Source organism: Aquarana catesbeiana, unplaced genomic scaffold (assembly GCF_042186555.1).
Source record: "Aquarana catesbeiana isolate 2022-GZ unplaced genomic scaffold, ASM4218655v1 unanchor240, whole genome shotgun sequence".
Taxonomy (NCBI): Eukaryota; Metazoa; Chordata; class Amphibia; order Anura; family Ranidae; genus Aquarana; species Aquarana catesbeiana.
This window is the reverse complement of record NW_027362669.1, coordinates 455,195-473,110: the sequence shown is the minus strand read 5'-3', so window position 1 is coordinate 473,110 and position 17,916 is coordinate 455,195. Positions and strand designations below refer to the sequence as shown.

Sequence of the window (17,916 nt, the reverse complement as noted above, 5' to 3'; positions counted from 1 at the left end):
TATCAGTGATTGTTCCTCATCTACCTGATGATGGTGAGGGATGGTGTGATCTTCCTGTGTGGAATCCCGGGAATACAGAGGACGGGGACATCTCTCTGGTGGGTTCCCATTACTGGATCCATCTGTAGGAAACACACACACTGACTGAATACATTGTTTCTATGTGTTTATCAGATGATGGGGGATCTAGGTGGACCCTCCGTACTGCTCTCTCCTTTACAATAAAGTCTCCTCTTACCCGGTGATGTGAGGGGCGGCTGATTGTCCATCATGACGTCCTTGTAGAGATCCTTGTGTCCTTCTAAATACTCCCACTCCTCCATGGAGAAATAGACAGTGACATCCTGACACCTTATAGGAACCTGACACACACAATGATACAGTCACCATCCAGACACATCCCTTGTCTGTTACTGGATAATGTCCCAGAATTCCCAGAATCCTCCTCACCTCTCCTGTCAGCAGCTCCATCATCTTCTTGGTGACTTCTAGAATCTTCTCCATGTTGTGTCTTGTAGGGATCGGGGATGGAGATGGGGGGATGGTGATGGGATTCTGGATTCTTGAGGATCTTCTGGTCATATTATGTGATCTCCTTCTTGTAGATTTCTTCATTATTACTGTACAGTTCTGTGTTATACAAAGATAAATATCACTCTCCCACAGGGATATCTTAATATCATCATGGGCCTCTGGGCTAAGGACTGGGGCCCCTACCAGCCTGCCAAATTTACTAGAATTAAAGAATAAATAGTTGATAGAATTAAACAGATATTTATTAGTACTTTCAATATGATAGATTTTAAACAATGAGAATACATGCCATAAATCAAAGACAAATCAATACAGGGCAAAGGGGAGTTGAAGCGCACAGTACAGGGGGCAGGAAGTTACAGTTAAGGGGTGCAGGAGGGCACAGTGCAGTGAGGATAGGAGGGCAAAGTACAGGTGAGGCAGGAGGGCACAGTAAAGTTGGCACAAGTGGGTACAGTACAGGGGGGTGCAGGAGGACACAGTACATGGTGTACATGAGGGCACTGAGCAGGGGGTAGGAGATCATAATACAGGTTGGTCAGGAGGGCACAGTATAGTGGGCAGGAGTGCATAGTACAGAGGGGGAGGAGAGCACAGTACAGGGGGAAGGCAAACATAATACAGGTGGGGAAGGAGGGCACAACATATGGGCAGGAGGGCACAGGACCGATGGCAGGAGAGCACAGTTCTGGGGGGCAGGAGAGCACAGTAAAGGTGGGGGTGGGGGGGGTACAACACAGGGGGTCAGGTGGGCACATTACAGTGGCCAGAAGAGCACAGTACAGGGGGCAAGAGAGCACAATATGGGGGGCAGGAGTGCACAGTACAGGGGGCAAGAGAGCACAATATGGGGGGGCAGGAGTGCACAGTACAGGGGGCAAGAGAGCACAATATGGGGGGCAGGAGTGCACAGTACAGGGGGCAAGAGAGCACAGTAGAAGTGGTAGTGGGAAGGCGTAGTATAGGGTGCAGTATTATATAATACAGAGATGGTCTCCTCAAGCAGAGTAGCACAGAGAAGCTGCTGCCACAGATCTTACCTGTTCTGGCAGCCTGTCACTGGGCTAAATCTACAATTGGAATAACACCCCACCTCTGCCTTCCTCCCACAGTTTTGGTGCTTTGTAGGGGTTAAGGAAGAACCCCGAGGTGAAGCATCTTACTATTGCTGCTGCTCGTGAGGTCGGGATGTGTACTGCTCCGATCATATGGGATGAATAGGAGAGGAGGGCCGGTGGAGATCAGAGCTGTACACAACCCACCCACACAAACAACAATAGTAAGATGCTCCACCTCGGGGTTCTTCCTTAACTCCTGGAAAGTAGTGGGGGAATTTCATTCTCATTGTAGATTTAGTCCAGTGACAGGCTGCTGCTGTACCCGCACACCAGATTTCGGGACACTGCCGGGGACACGGCTATCCCGGGACAGCTTACTAAAAAGCTTGAGTGATTGTCCTGGAATATTGGTATGATGTAATGCAAGTTTATCAAGGGGCCCCTGGGCAGTGCCCATGCATTAAAGTGGAGCTCCACCCAAAAGGGGAAGTACTGCTTGTTTGCTTCCTCCCTCCGCTGCCACATTTGGCACCTGTTAGGTGAGTGTGTACCTAGTTTTGACAGGTACCCACTCCCATTTTCGGCTAACTTTGCCACGGCCAACTCAGCCGGAAGTTCAGCCTCCTCCTCCCCCCCCCCACTGCTGAGCCAGTCACAAAGTGCAGAGAGCTTTGCACATGTGCAATAGGGAACCAGCTGTGAAGGTGCAAGGCTTCACTGCCAGTTTCCCTTAGTCAGATGGCGGTGGCAGCACCCAAGAGCTGATTGAAAAATTGACTCGGGTGAAGACACCGCTGGATTCGTGGAGAGGCAAGTGTCCTAATATTAAATGTCAGCAGCTACAGTATTTGTACCTGCTGACTTATTTTTTTCTGAAGGAGCTTGGAGATCCTCTTTAAGATGGCTCTGCTTGTCCCTTTCCTACGAAGCTCAACTAGATCTCCATGCGCAATCAGAACCTCCCTTTCTTTCCAAATGGGAAAAAGACCTGCAGGTCACTTTTACGAACCAACAAAAAGATAGGATACTCTATTTCGCTCATAAATCATCGTTATGTAATAAGTATCAGGAAACCACTTACAAAATCATTACACGGTGGTATAGAACCCCATCTGTACTAGCCAAACTATTCCCACAATTGAGTGATCGATGCTGGAGATGGGATTCCCACAGAGGTACACTTTTACATATCTTCTGGGAATGCCCTAGCATCCAGCCATTCTGGCGGCAAGTCCTCCAATTGATCCACAAATTTACGGATATCTCAGTGTCCGGAGACCCTGCAGCAGTTCTTCTTAATCTGACCCCTCTTTCCCGGAAAAAATATAACAAATCATTACTTAAACATTTACTCAATGCAGCGAGAGCATGCATTCCAGCCATGTGGAAACAACAGTCTCCTCCAACTATCGCCCAATGGTTCGCCAAGGTGAAAGATATAGAAAGCATGGAGCATCTGACCTCTGCTCTTCGGGCATTCCAGCCATGTGGAAACAACAGTCTCCTCCAACTATCGCCCAATGGTTCGCCAAGGTGAAAGATATAGAAAGCATGGAGCATGTGACCTCTGCTCTTCGGGCCAATTCATAAGAACACAAAACCAGATGGTTCTACTGGGATCAGTTCCGCTTCTCTGGTGAATATTCTCAATACTTATGAACCAATTTTTTGCCTATAAAGGACGGTATGGTGTGGGGCTGACAGGACACTGTTCGTGTCCTCTCACTCCCCCCCCCCTTTTTTTTTGTTTTTTTGTTTTTCTTTTTCTTCTCTTTTCCTCTCTCTCTTCTTCTCTTTCCCTCTTCCCCATTTCACCCTTTGCTTCTCTTCTCCATTTCTCTCTATTTTTAAAAAAAAAATAAAAATTTTTTGATGCACATTGTTATGGCCGAATTCCATTTGCGATATAGGCCATCATCATTAGTTGCTATTTTTACATCGGTATCGAATTCCTTACCATTGGCACAAAACTGCCTTGTCTCAGTCCCATGAGCAGATATTGTCAGATTGTGGTAGTTATGCTGAATGTTATTACTGTGATATGGCATGGCCGATCAACTATCTATATGTAATTGTCTTCTCGTGTGCATCTGTCAATAAAAAGATAATTAAAAAAAAAAAAGATGGCTCTGCTCTCCCATAATCCCTCACCTCTATGGTCAGCTCTATATTTATTCTCCAGGGAGAATTGCTGAATGGTGCCCGATTCAGCAAAGGACAGACATCTCCATCCAATGATATGATTACAATGGGGTCAGATTTATAGATCCTTCTAGAAGTCATATAATAGAGTCACTAATGTTCTAATAGAAAGGACCACTGACCAACCAGGAAATGTTACCCATGGATTTAGTGATCAGTGGGTGTGGCATGCTGGTAATCAAGGGTCTCACTGATTGGACTAAACCTGAAATTGTTCTCTTTTATAATCAGGCCGCCATCTTATGCCATAACCAAATACGTACACATTGTATGTACACTTCATGTATTCATAGTACTTGTGTGGATGTCGTTATTGATTAGCAGAACATCCGAAGACTTAAAGTGACTCTGAATACATCCCAGTGTACAGCAGAGTCAGATTTAACCCCTTCATTACACTCACCTCTCTAGTCAGCAGGCTGAGGATCTCCAGGGTGAGGTTCAATATCGTCTCATTCCGGGGAAATTCCTTCCTTACATTCTTCACAAAACTCAAATTCTGCTGATTGTCCATCATGACGTCCTTGTAGAGATCCTTGTGTCCTTCTAAATACTCCCACTCCTCCATGGAGAAATAGACAGTGACATCCTGACACCTTATAGGAACCTGACACACACAATGATACAGTCACCATCCAGACACATCCCTTGTCTGTTACTGGATAATGTCCCAGAATTCCCAGCACCGCTCACCTCTCCTGTCAGCAGCTCCATCATCTTCTTGGTGACTTCTAGAATCTTCTCCATGTTGTGTCTCTCAGGTTTTATGGAGTCACATGGAGGCACTGTGATGGTCATATGATCACCTGACTTCACAAGAGGAAATCTCTGTATTGAGGAACCAATAGGAATATCATGTTAGAATCCCAGAATCCTCCTCACCTCTCCGGTCAGGTCTGTGTTTTATTAATAGAGATAAGAGTGATGTCATGTGACCTCCCAGAATCCTCCTCACCTCTCCGGTCAGGTCTGTGTTTTATTAATAGAGATAAGAGTGATGTCATGTGACCTCCCAGAATCCTCCTCACCTCTCCGGTCAGGTCTGTGTTTTATTAATAGAGATAAGAGTGATGTCATGTGACCTCCCAGAATCCTCCTCACCTCTCCGGTCAGGTCTGTGTTTTATTAATAGAGATAAGAGTGATGTCATGTGACCTCCCAGAATCCTCCTCACCTCTCCGGTCAGGTCTGTGTTTTATTAATAGAGATAAGAGTGATGTCATGTGACCTCCCAGAATCCTCCTCACCTCTCCGGTCAGGTCTGTGTTTTATTAATAGAGATAAGAGTGATGTCATGTGACCTCCCAGAATCCTCCTCACCTCTCCGGTCAGGTCTGTGTTTTATTAATAGAGATAAGAGTGATGTCATGTGACCTCCCAGAATCCTCCTCACCTCTCCGGTCAGGTCTGTGTTTTATTAATAGAGATAAGAGTGATGTCATGTGACCTCCCAGAATCCTCCTCACCTCTCCGGTCAGGTCTGTGTTTTATTAATAGAGATAAGAGTGATGTCATGTGACCCCCCAGAATCCTCCTCACCTCTCCGGTCAGGTCTGTGTTTTATTAATAGAGATAAGAGTGATGTCATGTGACCTCCCAGAATCCTCCTCACCTCTCCGGTCAGCAGGTAGATGATCTCCAGGGGGAGGTTTAGTATCCTCTCAGTTGTGTGACTTCGGTCCTCCTCCATCCTCATTGATGAGGTCATATGTGGGTTTCTCTGTAGACGGATAGAGGAGAATGTACTGTTTAGCCTCTGATCAGCTGATTGGTAAGAGCCAATGATGCGAAGGACTGTGTTCTGTATACATATATGACCTGATCTGATGTTCTGTATACATATATAACCTGATCTGATGTTCTGTATACATATATAACCTGATCTGATGTTCTGTATACATATATAACCTGATCTGATGTTCTGTATACATATATAACCTGGTCTGATGTTCTGTATACATATATAACCTGGTCTGGTGTTCTGTATACATATATAACCCAGTCTGGTGTTCTGTATACATATATGACCTGATCTGATGTTCTGTATACATATATAACCTGATCTGATGTTCTGTATACATATATAACCTGATCTGATGTTCTGTATACATATATAACCTGATCTGGTGTTCTGTATACATATATAACCTGATCTGATGTTCTGTATACATATATAACCTGATCTGGTGTTCTGTATACATATATAACCTGGTCTGATGTTCTGTATACATATATAACCTGATCTGGTGTTCTGTATACATATATAACCTGATCTGATGTTCTGTATACATATATAACCTGATCTGATGTTCTGTATACATATATAACCTGGTCTGGTGTTCTGTATACATATATAACCTGATCTGATGTTCTGTATACATATATAACCTGATCTGGTGTTCTGTATACATATATAACCTGGTCTGATGTTCTGTATACATATATAACCTGATCTGATGTTCTGTATACATATATAACCTGGTCTGATGTTCTGTATACATATATAACCTGGTCTGGTGTTCTGTATACATATATATCCTGATCTGATGTTCTGTATACATATATAACCTGATCTGATGTTCTGTATACATATATAACCTGATCTGATGTTCTGTATACATATATAACCTGGTCTGATGTTCTGTATACATATATAACCTGATCTGATGTTCTGTATACATATATAACCTGATCTGATGTTCTGTATACATATATAACCTGGTCTGATGTTCTGTATACATATATAACCTGATCTGATGTTCTGTATACATATATAACCTGGTCTGATGTTCTGTATACATATATAACCTGATCTGGTGTTCTGTATACATATATAACCTGGTCTGATGTTCTGTATACATATATAACCTGGTCTGGTGTTCTGTATACATATATAACCCAGTCTGGTGTTCTGTATACATATATGACCTGATCTGATGTTCTGTATACATATATAACCTGATCTGATGTTCTGTATACATATATAACCTGATCTGATGTTCTGTATACATATATAACCTGATCTGGTGTTCTGTATACATATATAACCTGATCTGATGTTCTGTATACATATATAACCTGATCTGGTGTTCTGTATACATATATAACCTGGTCTGATGTTCTGTATACATATATAACCTGATCTGGTGTTCTGTATACATATATAACCTGATCTGATGTTCTGTATACATATATAACCTGATCTGATGTTCTGTATACATATATAACCTGGTCTGGTGTTCTGTATACATATATAACCTGATCTGATGTTCTGTATACATATATAACCTGATCTGGTGTTCTGTATACATATATAACCTGGTCTGATGTTCTGTATACATATATAACCTGATCTGATGTTCTGTATACATATATAACCTGATCTGATGTTCTGTATACATATATAACCTGGTCTGGTGTTCTGTATACATATATATCCTGATCTGATGTTCTGTATACATATATAACCTGATCTGATGTTCTGTATACATATATAACCTGATCTGATGTTCTGTATACATATATAACCTGGTCTGATGTTCTGTATACATATATAACCTGATCTGATGTTCTGTATACATATATAACCTGGTCTGATGTTCTGTATACATATATAACCTAGTCTGATGTTCTGTATACATATATAACCTAGTCTGGTGTTCTGTATACATATATAACCTGATCTGATGTTCTGTATACATATATCACCTGGTCTGATGTTCTGTATACATATATAACCTAGTCTGGTGTTCTGTATACATATATGACCTGATCTGATGTTCTGTATACATATATAACCTGATCTGATGTTCTGTATACATATATAACCTGGTCTGATGTTCTGTATACATATATATCCTGATCTGATGTTCTGTATACATATATAACCTAGTCTGGTGTTCTGTATACATATATAACCTGGTCTGATGTTCTGTATACATATATAACCTGATCTGATGTTCTGTATACATATATAACCTGGTCTGATGTTCTGTATACATATATAACCTGATCTGATGTTCTGTATACATATATAACCTGGTCTGATGTTCTGTATACATATATAACCCAGTCTGGTGTTCTGTATACATATATAACCTGGTCTGGTGTTCTGTATACATATATAACCTGATCTGATGTTCTGTATACATATATAACCTGATCTGATGTTCTGTATACATATATGACCTGATCTGATGTTCTGTATACATATATAACCTGGTCTGATGTTCTGTATACATATATACCCTGGTCTGATGTTCTGTATACATATATAACCTGGTCTGGTGTTCTGTATACATATATAACCTGGTCTGATGTTCTGTATACATATATAACCCAGTCTGGTGTTCTGTATACATATATAACCTGGTCTGGTGTTCTGTATACATATATAACCTGATCTGGTGTTCTGTATACATATATAACCTGATCTGATGTTCTGTATACATATATAACCTGATCTGATGTTCTGTATACATATATAACCTGGTCTGGTGTTCTGTATACATATATAACCTGATCTGATGTTCTGTATACATATATAACCTGATCTGATGTTCTGTATACATATATAACCTAGTCTGATGTTCTGTATACATATATACCCTGGTCTGATGTTCTGTATACATATATAACCTGATCTGGTGTTCTGTATACATATATAACCTGATCTGGTGTTCTGTATACATATATAACCTGGTCTGGTGTTCTGTATACATATATAACCTGATCTGATGTTCTGTATACATATATAACCTGGTCTGATGTTCTGTATACATATATAACCTGGTCTGATGTTCTGTATACATATATAACCTGGTCTGATGTTCTGTATACATATATACCCTGGTCTGATGTTCTGTATACATATATAACCTGGTCTGATGTTCTGTATACATATATACCCTGGTCTGATGTTCTGTATACATATATAACCTGGTCTGGTGTTCTGTATACATATATAACCTGGTCTGATGTTCTGTATACATATATAACCTGGTCTGATGTTCTGTATACATATATACCCTGGTCTGATGTTCTGTATACATATATAACCTGGTCTGATGTTCTGTATACATATATACCCTGGTCTGATGTTCTGTATACATATATAACCTGGTCTGGTGTTCTGTATACATATATAACCTAGTCTGATGTTCTGTATACATATATAACCTGATCTGATGTTCTGTATACATATATAACCTGGTCTGATGTTCTGTATACATATATAAGATGGTCTGATGTTCTGTATATATATATAACCTGGTCTGATGTTCTGTATACATATATAACCTGATCTGGTGTTCTGTATACATATATAACCTGGTCTGATGTTCTGTATACATATATACCCTGGTCTGATGTTCTGTATACATATATAACCTGATCTGATGTTCTGTATACATATATAACCTGATCTGGTGTTCTGTATACATATATAACCTGGCTCCACGAACATGACACCCCTTCTCCTGCTTCCCTATCCCAGGGTGGCCTTCACTGGACTCAATCCCCTAGGCCTAATGGACGCAAAGGAGGTGGAGTGGGATTCCTCCTATCCCCCCAATGCACCTTCCAGGTTATTCACTCTCCTCCCTCTTCTTCTCTCTCATCATTCGAAGCCCACTGTATACGTCTATTCTCTCCTACTTCCCTAAGAATTGCTGTGCTCTACCGGCCCCCTGGACCATTATCAACTTTCCTTGATGAGTTTTCTGCCTGTCTACCCTACTTTCTCTCTTCAGAAATTCCCACAATCCTTCTCGGTGATTTCAACATCCCTGCTAATACAAACACTCCTGCTACTTCTAAACTTCTTAGTCTAACCTCTTCATTTGACCTGAAGCAATGGGTACAGGCTTCTACTCACTCTGATGGCAACACCCTTGACCTTGTATTCTCCTACCTATGCACTCCATGCAACTTCTCAAACAATCCTTTTCCTCTCTCCGACCACCACCTTATTAGTTTCTCCCTCCCCCTGTCTTCCACCACCTTTCCCTCCAATCGCCTAACCATCACCCGTAGAAACTTTCGCAACTTCAACTCCTCTCTCCTCTATTCTGCTACTGACCACCTCTATGACAAAATCTCTCCCCTGTCCTGCCCCAACCAAGCCACGTCCATCTACAATAAATCTCTGTCCTCCACCCTGGACAAGCTCGCTCCCCTCACTACATGCAGAATCAGACCTCGACCCCTACAACCCTGGCAAACAGATGACACTAAAATTCTCAAAAAACTTAGTCATGCTCTTGAGCATCTGTGGCACAAGACTAATGCCCCGTACACACGGTCGGACTTTGTTCGGACATTCCGACAACAAACTCCTAGGATTTTTTCCGACGGATGTTGGCTCAAACTTGTCTTGCATACACACGGTCACACAAAGTTGTCGGAAAATCCGATCGTTCTGAACGCGGTGATGTAAAACACGTACGTCGGGACTATAAACGGGGCAGTGGCCAATAGCTTTCATCTCTTTATTTATTCTGAGCATGCGTGGCACTTTGTCCGTCGGATTTGTGTACACACGATCGGAATTTCCGACAACGGATTTTGTTGTCGGAAAATTTTATATCCTGCTCTCCAACTTTGTGTGTCGGAAAATCCGATGGAAAATGTCCGATGGAGCCTATACACGGTCGGAATTTCTGACAACACGCTCCGATTAGACATTTTCCATCGGAAAATCCGACCGCGTGTACTGGGCATAAGTCTCTCAAAGACTTCAACCAATACAATTCTGCCCTCCAAAAATACTATTCTTTCCTCCACACTGCCAAGCAAACCTATTTTACAGCTCTTATATATATACATATATAAGATGGTCTGGTGTTCTGTATACATATATAACCTGATCTGATGTTCTGTATACATATATAATATGGTCTGATGTTCTGTATACATATATCACCTGGTCTGATGTTCTGTATACATATATAACCTGGTCTGATGTTCTGTATACATATATAACCTGGTCTGATGTTCTGTATACATATATAACCTGATCTGATGTTCTGTATACATATATAACCTGGTCTGATGTTCTGTATACATATATAACCTGGTCTGATGTTCTGTATACATATATAACCTGGTCTGATGTTCTGTATACATATATAACCTGATCTGATGTTCTGTATACATATATAACCTGGTCTGATGTTCTGTATACATATATAACCTGGTCTGATGTTCTGTATACATATATAACCTGGTCTGATGTTCTGTATACATATATAACCTGGTCTGATGTTCTGTATATATATATAACCTAGTCTGATGTTCTGTATACATATATAACCTGGTCTGATGTTCTGTATACATATATAACCTAGTCTGATGTTCTGTATACATATATAACCTGATCTGATGTTCTGTATACATATATAACCTGGTCTGATGTTCTGTATACATATATAACCTAGTCTGATGTTCTGTATACATATATAACCTGGTCTGGTGTTCTGTATACATATATAACCTGATCTGATGTTCTGTATACATATATAAGATGGTCTGGTGTTCTGTATACATATATAACCTGATCTGATGTTCTGTATACATATATAACCTGATCTGATGTTCTGTATACATATATAACCTGGTCTGATGTTCTGTATACATATATAACCTGATCCGATGTTCTGTATACATATATAACCTGGTCTGATGTTCTGTATACATATATAACCTGATCTGATGTTCTGTATACATATATAACCTGGTCTGATGTTCTGTATACATATATGACCTGGTCTGATGTTCTGTATACATATATCACCTGGTCTGATGTTCTGTATACATATATAACCTGATCTGATGTTCTGTATACATATATAACCTGGTCTGGTGTTCTGTATATATATATAACCTAGTCTGATGTTCTGTATACATATATAATCTAGTCTGGTGTTCTGTATATATATATAACCTGGTCTGATGTTCTGTATACATATATCACCTGGTCTGATGTTCTGTATACATATATAACCTGGTCTGATGTTCTGTATACATATATAACCTGGTCTGATGTTCTGTATACATATATAACCTGGTCTGATGTTCTGTATATATATATAACCTGGTCTGATGTTCTGTATACATATATAACCTGATCTGATGTTCTGTATACATATATAACCTGGTCTGATGTTCTGTATACATATATAACCTGGTCTGATGTTCTGTATACATATATAACCTGGTCTGATGTTCTGTATACATATATAACCTGATCTGATGTTCTGTATACATATATAACCTGGTCTGATGTTCTGTATACATATATAACCTGATCTGATGTTCTGTATACATATATAACCTGATCTGATGTTCTGTATACATATATAACCTGGTCTGATGTTCTGTATACATATATAACCTGATCTGATGTTCTGTATACATATATAAGATGATCTGATGTTCTGTATACATATATAACCTGGTCTGATGTTCTGTATACATATATAACCTGGTCTGATGTTCTGTATACATATATAAGATGATCTGATGTTCTGTATACATATATAACCTGATCTGATGTTCTGTATACATATATAACCTGGTCTGATGTTCTGTATACATATATAAGATGATCTGATGTTCTGTATACATATATAACCTGATCTGATGTTCTGTATACATATATAACCTGGTCTGATGTTCTGTATATATATATAACCTGGTCTGATGTTCTGTATACATATATAACCTGATCTGGTGTTCTGTATACATATATAACCTGATCTGATGTTCTGTATACATATATAACCTGATCTGATGTTCTGTATACATATATAACCTGATCTGATGTTCTGTATACATATATAACCTGGTCTGATGTTCTGTATACATATATAACCTGATCTGATGTTCTGTATACATATATAAGATGGTCTGATGTTCTGTATACATATATACCCTGGTCTGATGTTCTGTATACATATATAACCTGATCTGATGTTCTGTATACATATATAACCTGGTCTGGTGTTCTGTATACATATATATCCTGATCTGATGTTCTGTATACATATATAACCTGATCTGATGTTCTGTATACATATACAGATATATCAGTAGGGGTATGCCTGGATGGGTTTTCTGACTTTACTGGTTAAAGTGGACTGGACAGTTCTGTTGGAACCTTGCCAGGCGCCATCAGGGATTAATATTAGGGACAATTAGAGCCATCAAGGACTTGTCCTTATCTTGTCTTGTTACATCTGACCATCCCACATGTGTCATAAGTAGGGTTGCCACCTGTCCAGGATTCACCCGGACAGTCCGGGTTTTGAATCATGTGTCCGGGTTTTAGTTTGTCTGAAACCCAGACACATTATTCAGACTGGGCTGTGGGCCAAGTTATACAAAACTTTGTTCCTGTCTGGGAGCTGCAGGCCGCTGTCTGGGGGCAGGTTCAGCATCTCTGGGGGGGTGTGATGATGTCAGCAAGAGCAGTTTGGCCACATCCACTGTTCTGGGTGTCCCAGATCTTTTATAAGTCTATAGTGTATACTACGAAAGAAAGAAAAATGCCCTGTGCTGCTAAAGTGTTCGGGTTTGGCTTGAAGAAAAGGTGGCAACCCTAGTCATAAGGGATGAGGTAACTACTTGCAGATCACCCCATGTAGCGACAGAGAGGCTGATTTGCGCTAAATCATGTACATGTATGTGATTTACATTTCCAGGTAGGGCATAAGTCAGTCAGCAGGTCCCGGCCAATGATTTATGACCGAGACCTGCTGATCGGCTTAGTGAATCACAGAACAGAGCTCTGTGTTTAATAACAACACAGAGCTCTGTACACACAGCAACAATGTGGCTGTGTTTTTTCTCTGCAAAGCACATATCAGCCACATCTATTAGTAAAAGCAGCACATAATACACACAGTACACATTGTTAGGAACACAGTTAACATTTTGATCGCCCTAGATGTTAAACATTTTCCCAGCTAGTGTCATTAGTACAGTGACAGTGTATAGTATTATCAGTGATCACTGTATTAGGCCTCGTTCACACTATGGTGCAGAGACATCAGTTTTTCTGCATGTATTCTGCAAGAGCACAAAACAACAATAGTTTGTGCCCTGAGTGGAGGTATGGTATTAGGGGGCACGGACGACAGTGGACAAACATAGTGGGGACACAGATGGTGGACAGACATGGTGGGGAAATGGAGGGTGGACAGACATGGTGCGGACACGGATGGTAGACAGACATGGTGGGGACACAGATGGTGGGCAGACATGGTGGGGACCCAATGGTGGACATACATGGTGGGGACATGGATAGTGGGCAGACATGGTGGGGACATGGATGGTGGACAAATATGGTGGGGACACGGATGGTGGACAGATATGGTGGGGACATGGATGGTGGACAAATATGGTGGGGAGACGGATGGTGGACAGACATGGTGGGGACACAGATGGTGGGCAGACATGGTGGGGACACGGATGGTGGACAGACATGGTGGGGACATGGATGGTGGACAGACATGGTGGGGACCTTGATGGTGGACAGATATGGTGGGGAGACCCTCCAGCAGCACTAAATGTGCACTCAGAAAGAACACAGGATGCGGGACAGGCCAGTGGCACAATTGCATATTGAGCAAGTTCTGGCCAGTGGTCCATCCTCAAAACACAGTAACCCAGTGGATGCTCTGTTGGAAAGGTCTCCAAGTCTGCTCTTGCCTCTAGATATTCCTGCACCATGTAATGCAGACGCTGGCGATGGTTGCTTGAACCGATCAGACCTTGGCACTGAGGACTGAACAATTGTCTAAAGGCATCGGTCAGCTGGCCACCTTCTCCACTGCTCTTCCTCTGACTGAATGAAGCCTCAGCAACACGTTGTCCAGCACCAGGAAATTGTAACCTCCCAGGGTCTGAAAATGCATTACAGAAACCTTTCTTCAAGGCCTTCTGAAGATTCCCTCTGCGTAAGCAGGATGAGTTCTGCAACCTTACCCTTGTAACGTGGATCAAGAAGGGTTCAGTGACAGTGTATAGTATTATCACTGATCACTGTATTAGGCCTCGTTCACACCATGGTGCAGATACATCAGTTTTTCTGCATGTATTCTGCAAGAGCACAAAACAACAATAGTTTGTGCCCTAAATGGAGGTATGGTATTAGGGGGCACGGACGACGGTGGACAGACATAGTGGGGACACAGATGGTGGACAGACATGGTGGGGAAATGGAGGGTGGACAGACATGGTGCAGACACGGATGGTAGACAGACATGGTGGGGAAACAGATGGTGGACAGACATGGTGGGGACATGGATGGTGGGCAGACATGGTGGGGACCGAATGGTGGACATACATGGTGGGGACATGGATAGTGGGCAGACATGGTGGGGACATGAATGGTGGACAGACATGGTGGGGACACGAATGGTGGACAGATATGGTGGGGACATGGATGGTGGACAAATATGGTGGGGAGACGGATGGTGGACAGACATGGTGGGGACACAGATGGTGGACAGACATGGTGGGGACACGGATGGTGGGCAGACATGGTGGGGACACGGATGGTGGACAGACATGGTGGGGACACAGATGGTGGACAGACATGGTGGGGACCTTGATGGTGGACAGATATGGTGAGAAGACCTTCCAGCAGCACTAAATGTGCACTCAGAAAGAACACAGGATGCGGGACAGGCCAGTGGCACAATTGCACATTGAGCAAGTTCTGGCCAGTGGTCCATCCTCAAAACCCAGTAACCCAGTGGATGCTCTGTTGGAAAGGTCTCCAAGTCTGCTCTTGCCTCTAGATATTCCTGCACCATGTAATGCAGACGCTGGCGATGGTTGCTTGAACCGATCAGACCTTGGCACTGAGGACTGAACAATTGTCTAAAGGCATCGGTCAGCTGGCCACCTTCTCCACTGCTCTTCCTCTGACTGAATGAAGCCTCAGCAACACGTTGTCCAGCACCAGGAAATTGTAACCTCCCAGGGTCTGGAAATGCATTACACAAACCTTTCTTCAAGGCCTCCTGAAGATTCCCTCTGCGTAAGCAGGATGAGTTCTGCAACCTTACCCTTGTAACGTGGATCAAGAAGGGTTGCCAGCCAGTAATGATCCTTCTCCTTGATACCACAAATCCTAGGGTCCTTTTGCAGGCTTTGCAGAACCAGGACAGCCATGCAGCGTAAGTTTGCAGAGGCAATCGATTTTGGGTCCTCTGGCTCACCAAGGGTCACGTGATCCGTAACAACCTCCTCCCAGCCACGTACAACTCCTTGGGTTTCTGGGGATTGAAAACCATCCCTTGAAGACTGCTACTGAGTTTTATCCTCCACGTCCATGCTGACACAATCCTCCTCCTCCTCTTCTTCCTGTGTGTTTGTATATTATTGATTGGACCTATTACTTTAAAGTATGTAATTTATTAATAGTGTAATGAATATAAGATACAAATAAATGAATATGTGTCTAAATGGGGTAGGTGAGTGGTGATAGTAATGGATGTGAAATAATCGTGTGGGAGTGCACTGGGGAGCGTAAAGTGGGAAACAAACTGGTGTAAAAAACTAAAACAAACCAAACAGTGATAAAAACTAAAAATGTATATTGAGTGCCAGATACTAGATACTTTTAGAATATTTACTACTAAGGTTAATAACAAAGTCCTTTCATATACAATGGCAGGTGCCTCGCCCCCCGTCCTCTCCCCCGTCCAAGTGTGTGGCCCCTTGTAAGTCCGATGGACTGCGGATGCGCCTGTGGTGCACGGAGGGATATGTGTGGTCTCTGGGATCTCTGGACCTTCATGTTTTTAAACAATCTGGTTCGTGTGGTGCATCTCCACCATATCATCCACTCAATGGTAAATATACCTCCATAGATACGATGTAATACAGTTATTTACTAACAGAAAATGCTGTGTAAATGTTTTATATCTTGACTAAAGTTTCAAGTTTAAACTCTAACTGTGATATATTTCCCTAGAATCTAAATCCCCCTGAAGAAGACCAATGGGTCGAAATGCATCGGGGTATTCATGTGGATATTAATTTTATGATACGCTATTCATCTGGGGGCCCTTTTAGCCATAGGTGATGTTTTATGCTGATGTTTGTTACACGTGAAATAGAGTCTGTATTTTACAATAAACTTGTTGCATATTCCAACTCATTATGAGCTTGATTTACTTTATTGTTATAATAATATTTAATGTATTGCTGCCTAAAAAACCCCCCTGGGGAATTTTTGTCTTGTTTTTTTTTGGAATAAAGACACCAGTCCATCCAGTTCAACCTAAGTGAGTGTGGGTGTGTGTCTACAATTGTCCATATCCATATACATCCCTATAATATATTCTCATCTATTATTATTATTTATTTAAGGTAACCAGATAGCATTGTCAATTTATGCATCACTCCACACATACATCGCACACTCATATCGGTCCCTACCATCAAGGAGCCCACAATCCAAGGTCCCCAACTCACATTCATATACTAGGGCCAATATTTTTTATTTTTTTGAACAGAAGCCAATTAACCTACCAGCATGTCTTTGGAGTGTGAGAGGAAACCGGAGTACCCGGAGGAAACCCACGCAGGCACAGGGAGAACATGTAAACTCCAGGCAGGTAGTGTCCTGGTTAAGATTCAAACCAGCAACCCTTTTTACTGCTAGATGAGAGTGCTACCCACTACACCACTGTGCCGCCACAGACTTTTCTGGCATGCCTCAGGAGATCCTGTAAGCCTGGGCACATGTTCAAGGACTGCTGCACCACCAAATTCAGGATGTGTGCCAAACATGGAACATGGGTCAAGTGTCCCTGTCGGAGGGCGGAGAGAAGGTTGGTGCCATTGTCGCATCAACCATTCCTGGCTGAAGCTGGCATGGCATCAACCACCTCTGAGCCTTCCCCTGCAGAGCTGACAGAATCTCTGCCTCAGTGTGGCTCCTGTCCCCTAAGCAGACCAACTCAAGCACCGCATGGCATCTTTTTGCCTGAGTGCTTGCATAGCCTCTTGAACGCTTATGGAGCACCGCTGGTTCAGAGGACAAATCTGCAGAAGAGGCCATAGAGGAAGAAGAGGAGGGGGTGGAGGAGAGAGCTGTGGCAGAATC

The 17,916-nt window shown here is 42.0% G+C and overlaps 2 protein-coding genes across 3 annotated transcripts in view; both read right to left on the bottom strand.

Annotated features, from left to right (window-relative positions):
* LOC141122091 (uncharacterized) overlaps window positions 1-17,916 on the bottom strand; it is a 531,020-nt gene that overhangs the window by 151,792 nt on the left and 361,312 nt on the right. The gene's annotated exons all lie outside the window — the stretch shown is intronic.
* LOC141122098 (uncharacterized) overlaps window positions 1-17,916 on the bottom strand; it is a 172,641-nt gene that overhangs the window by 56,610 nt on the left and 98,115 nt on the right. The window contains exons 2-7 of the mRNA XM_073611928.1: window positions 5,407-5,514; window positions 4,488-4,622; window positions 4,198-4,401; window positions 451-630; window positions 239-362; window positions 25-122 (exon numbers count right to left, since the gene is read on the bottom strand). Of these exons, the coding sequence (XP_073468029.1) occupies window positions 25-122; window positions 239-362; window positions 451-630; window positions 4,198-4,401; window positions 4,488-4,622; window positions 5,407-5,514 (849 nt within the window). The remainder of the gene's footprint in view (window positions 1-24; window positions 123-238; window positions 363-450; window positions 631-4,197; window positions 4,402-4,487; window positions 4,623-5,406; window positions 5,515-17,916) is intronic.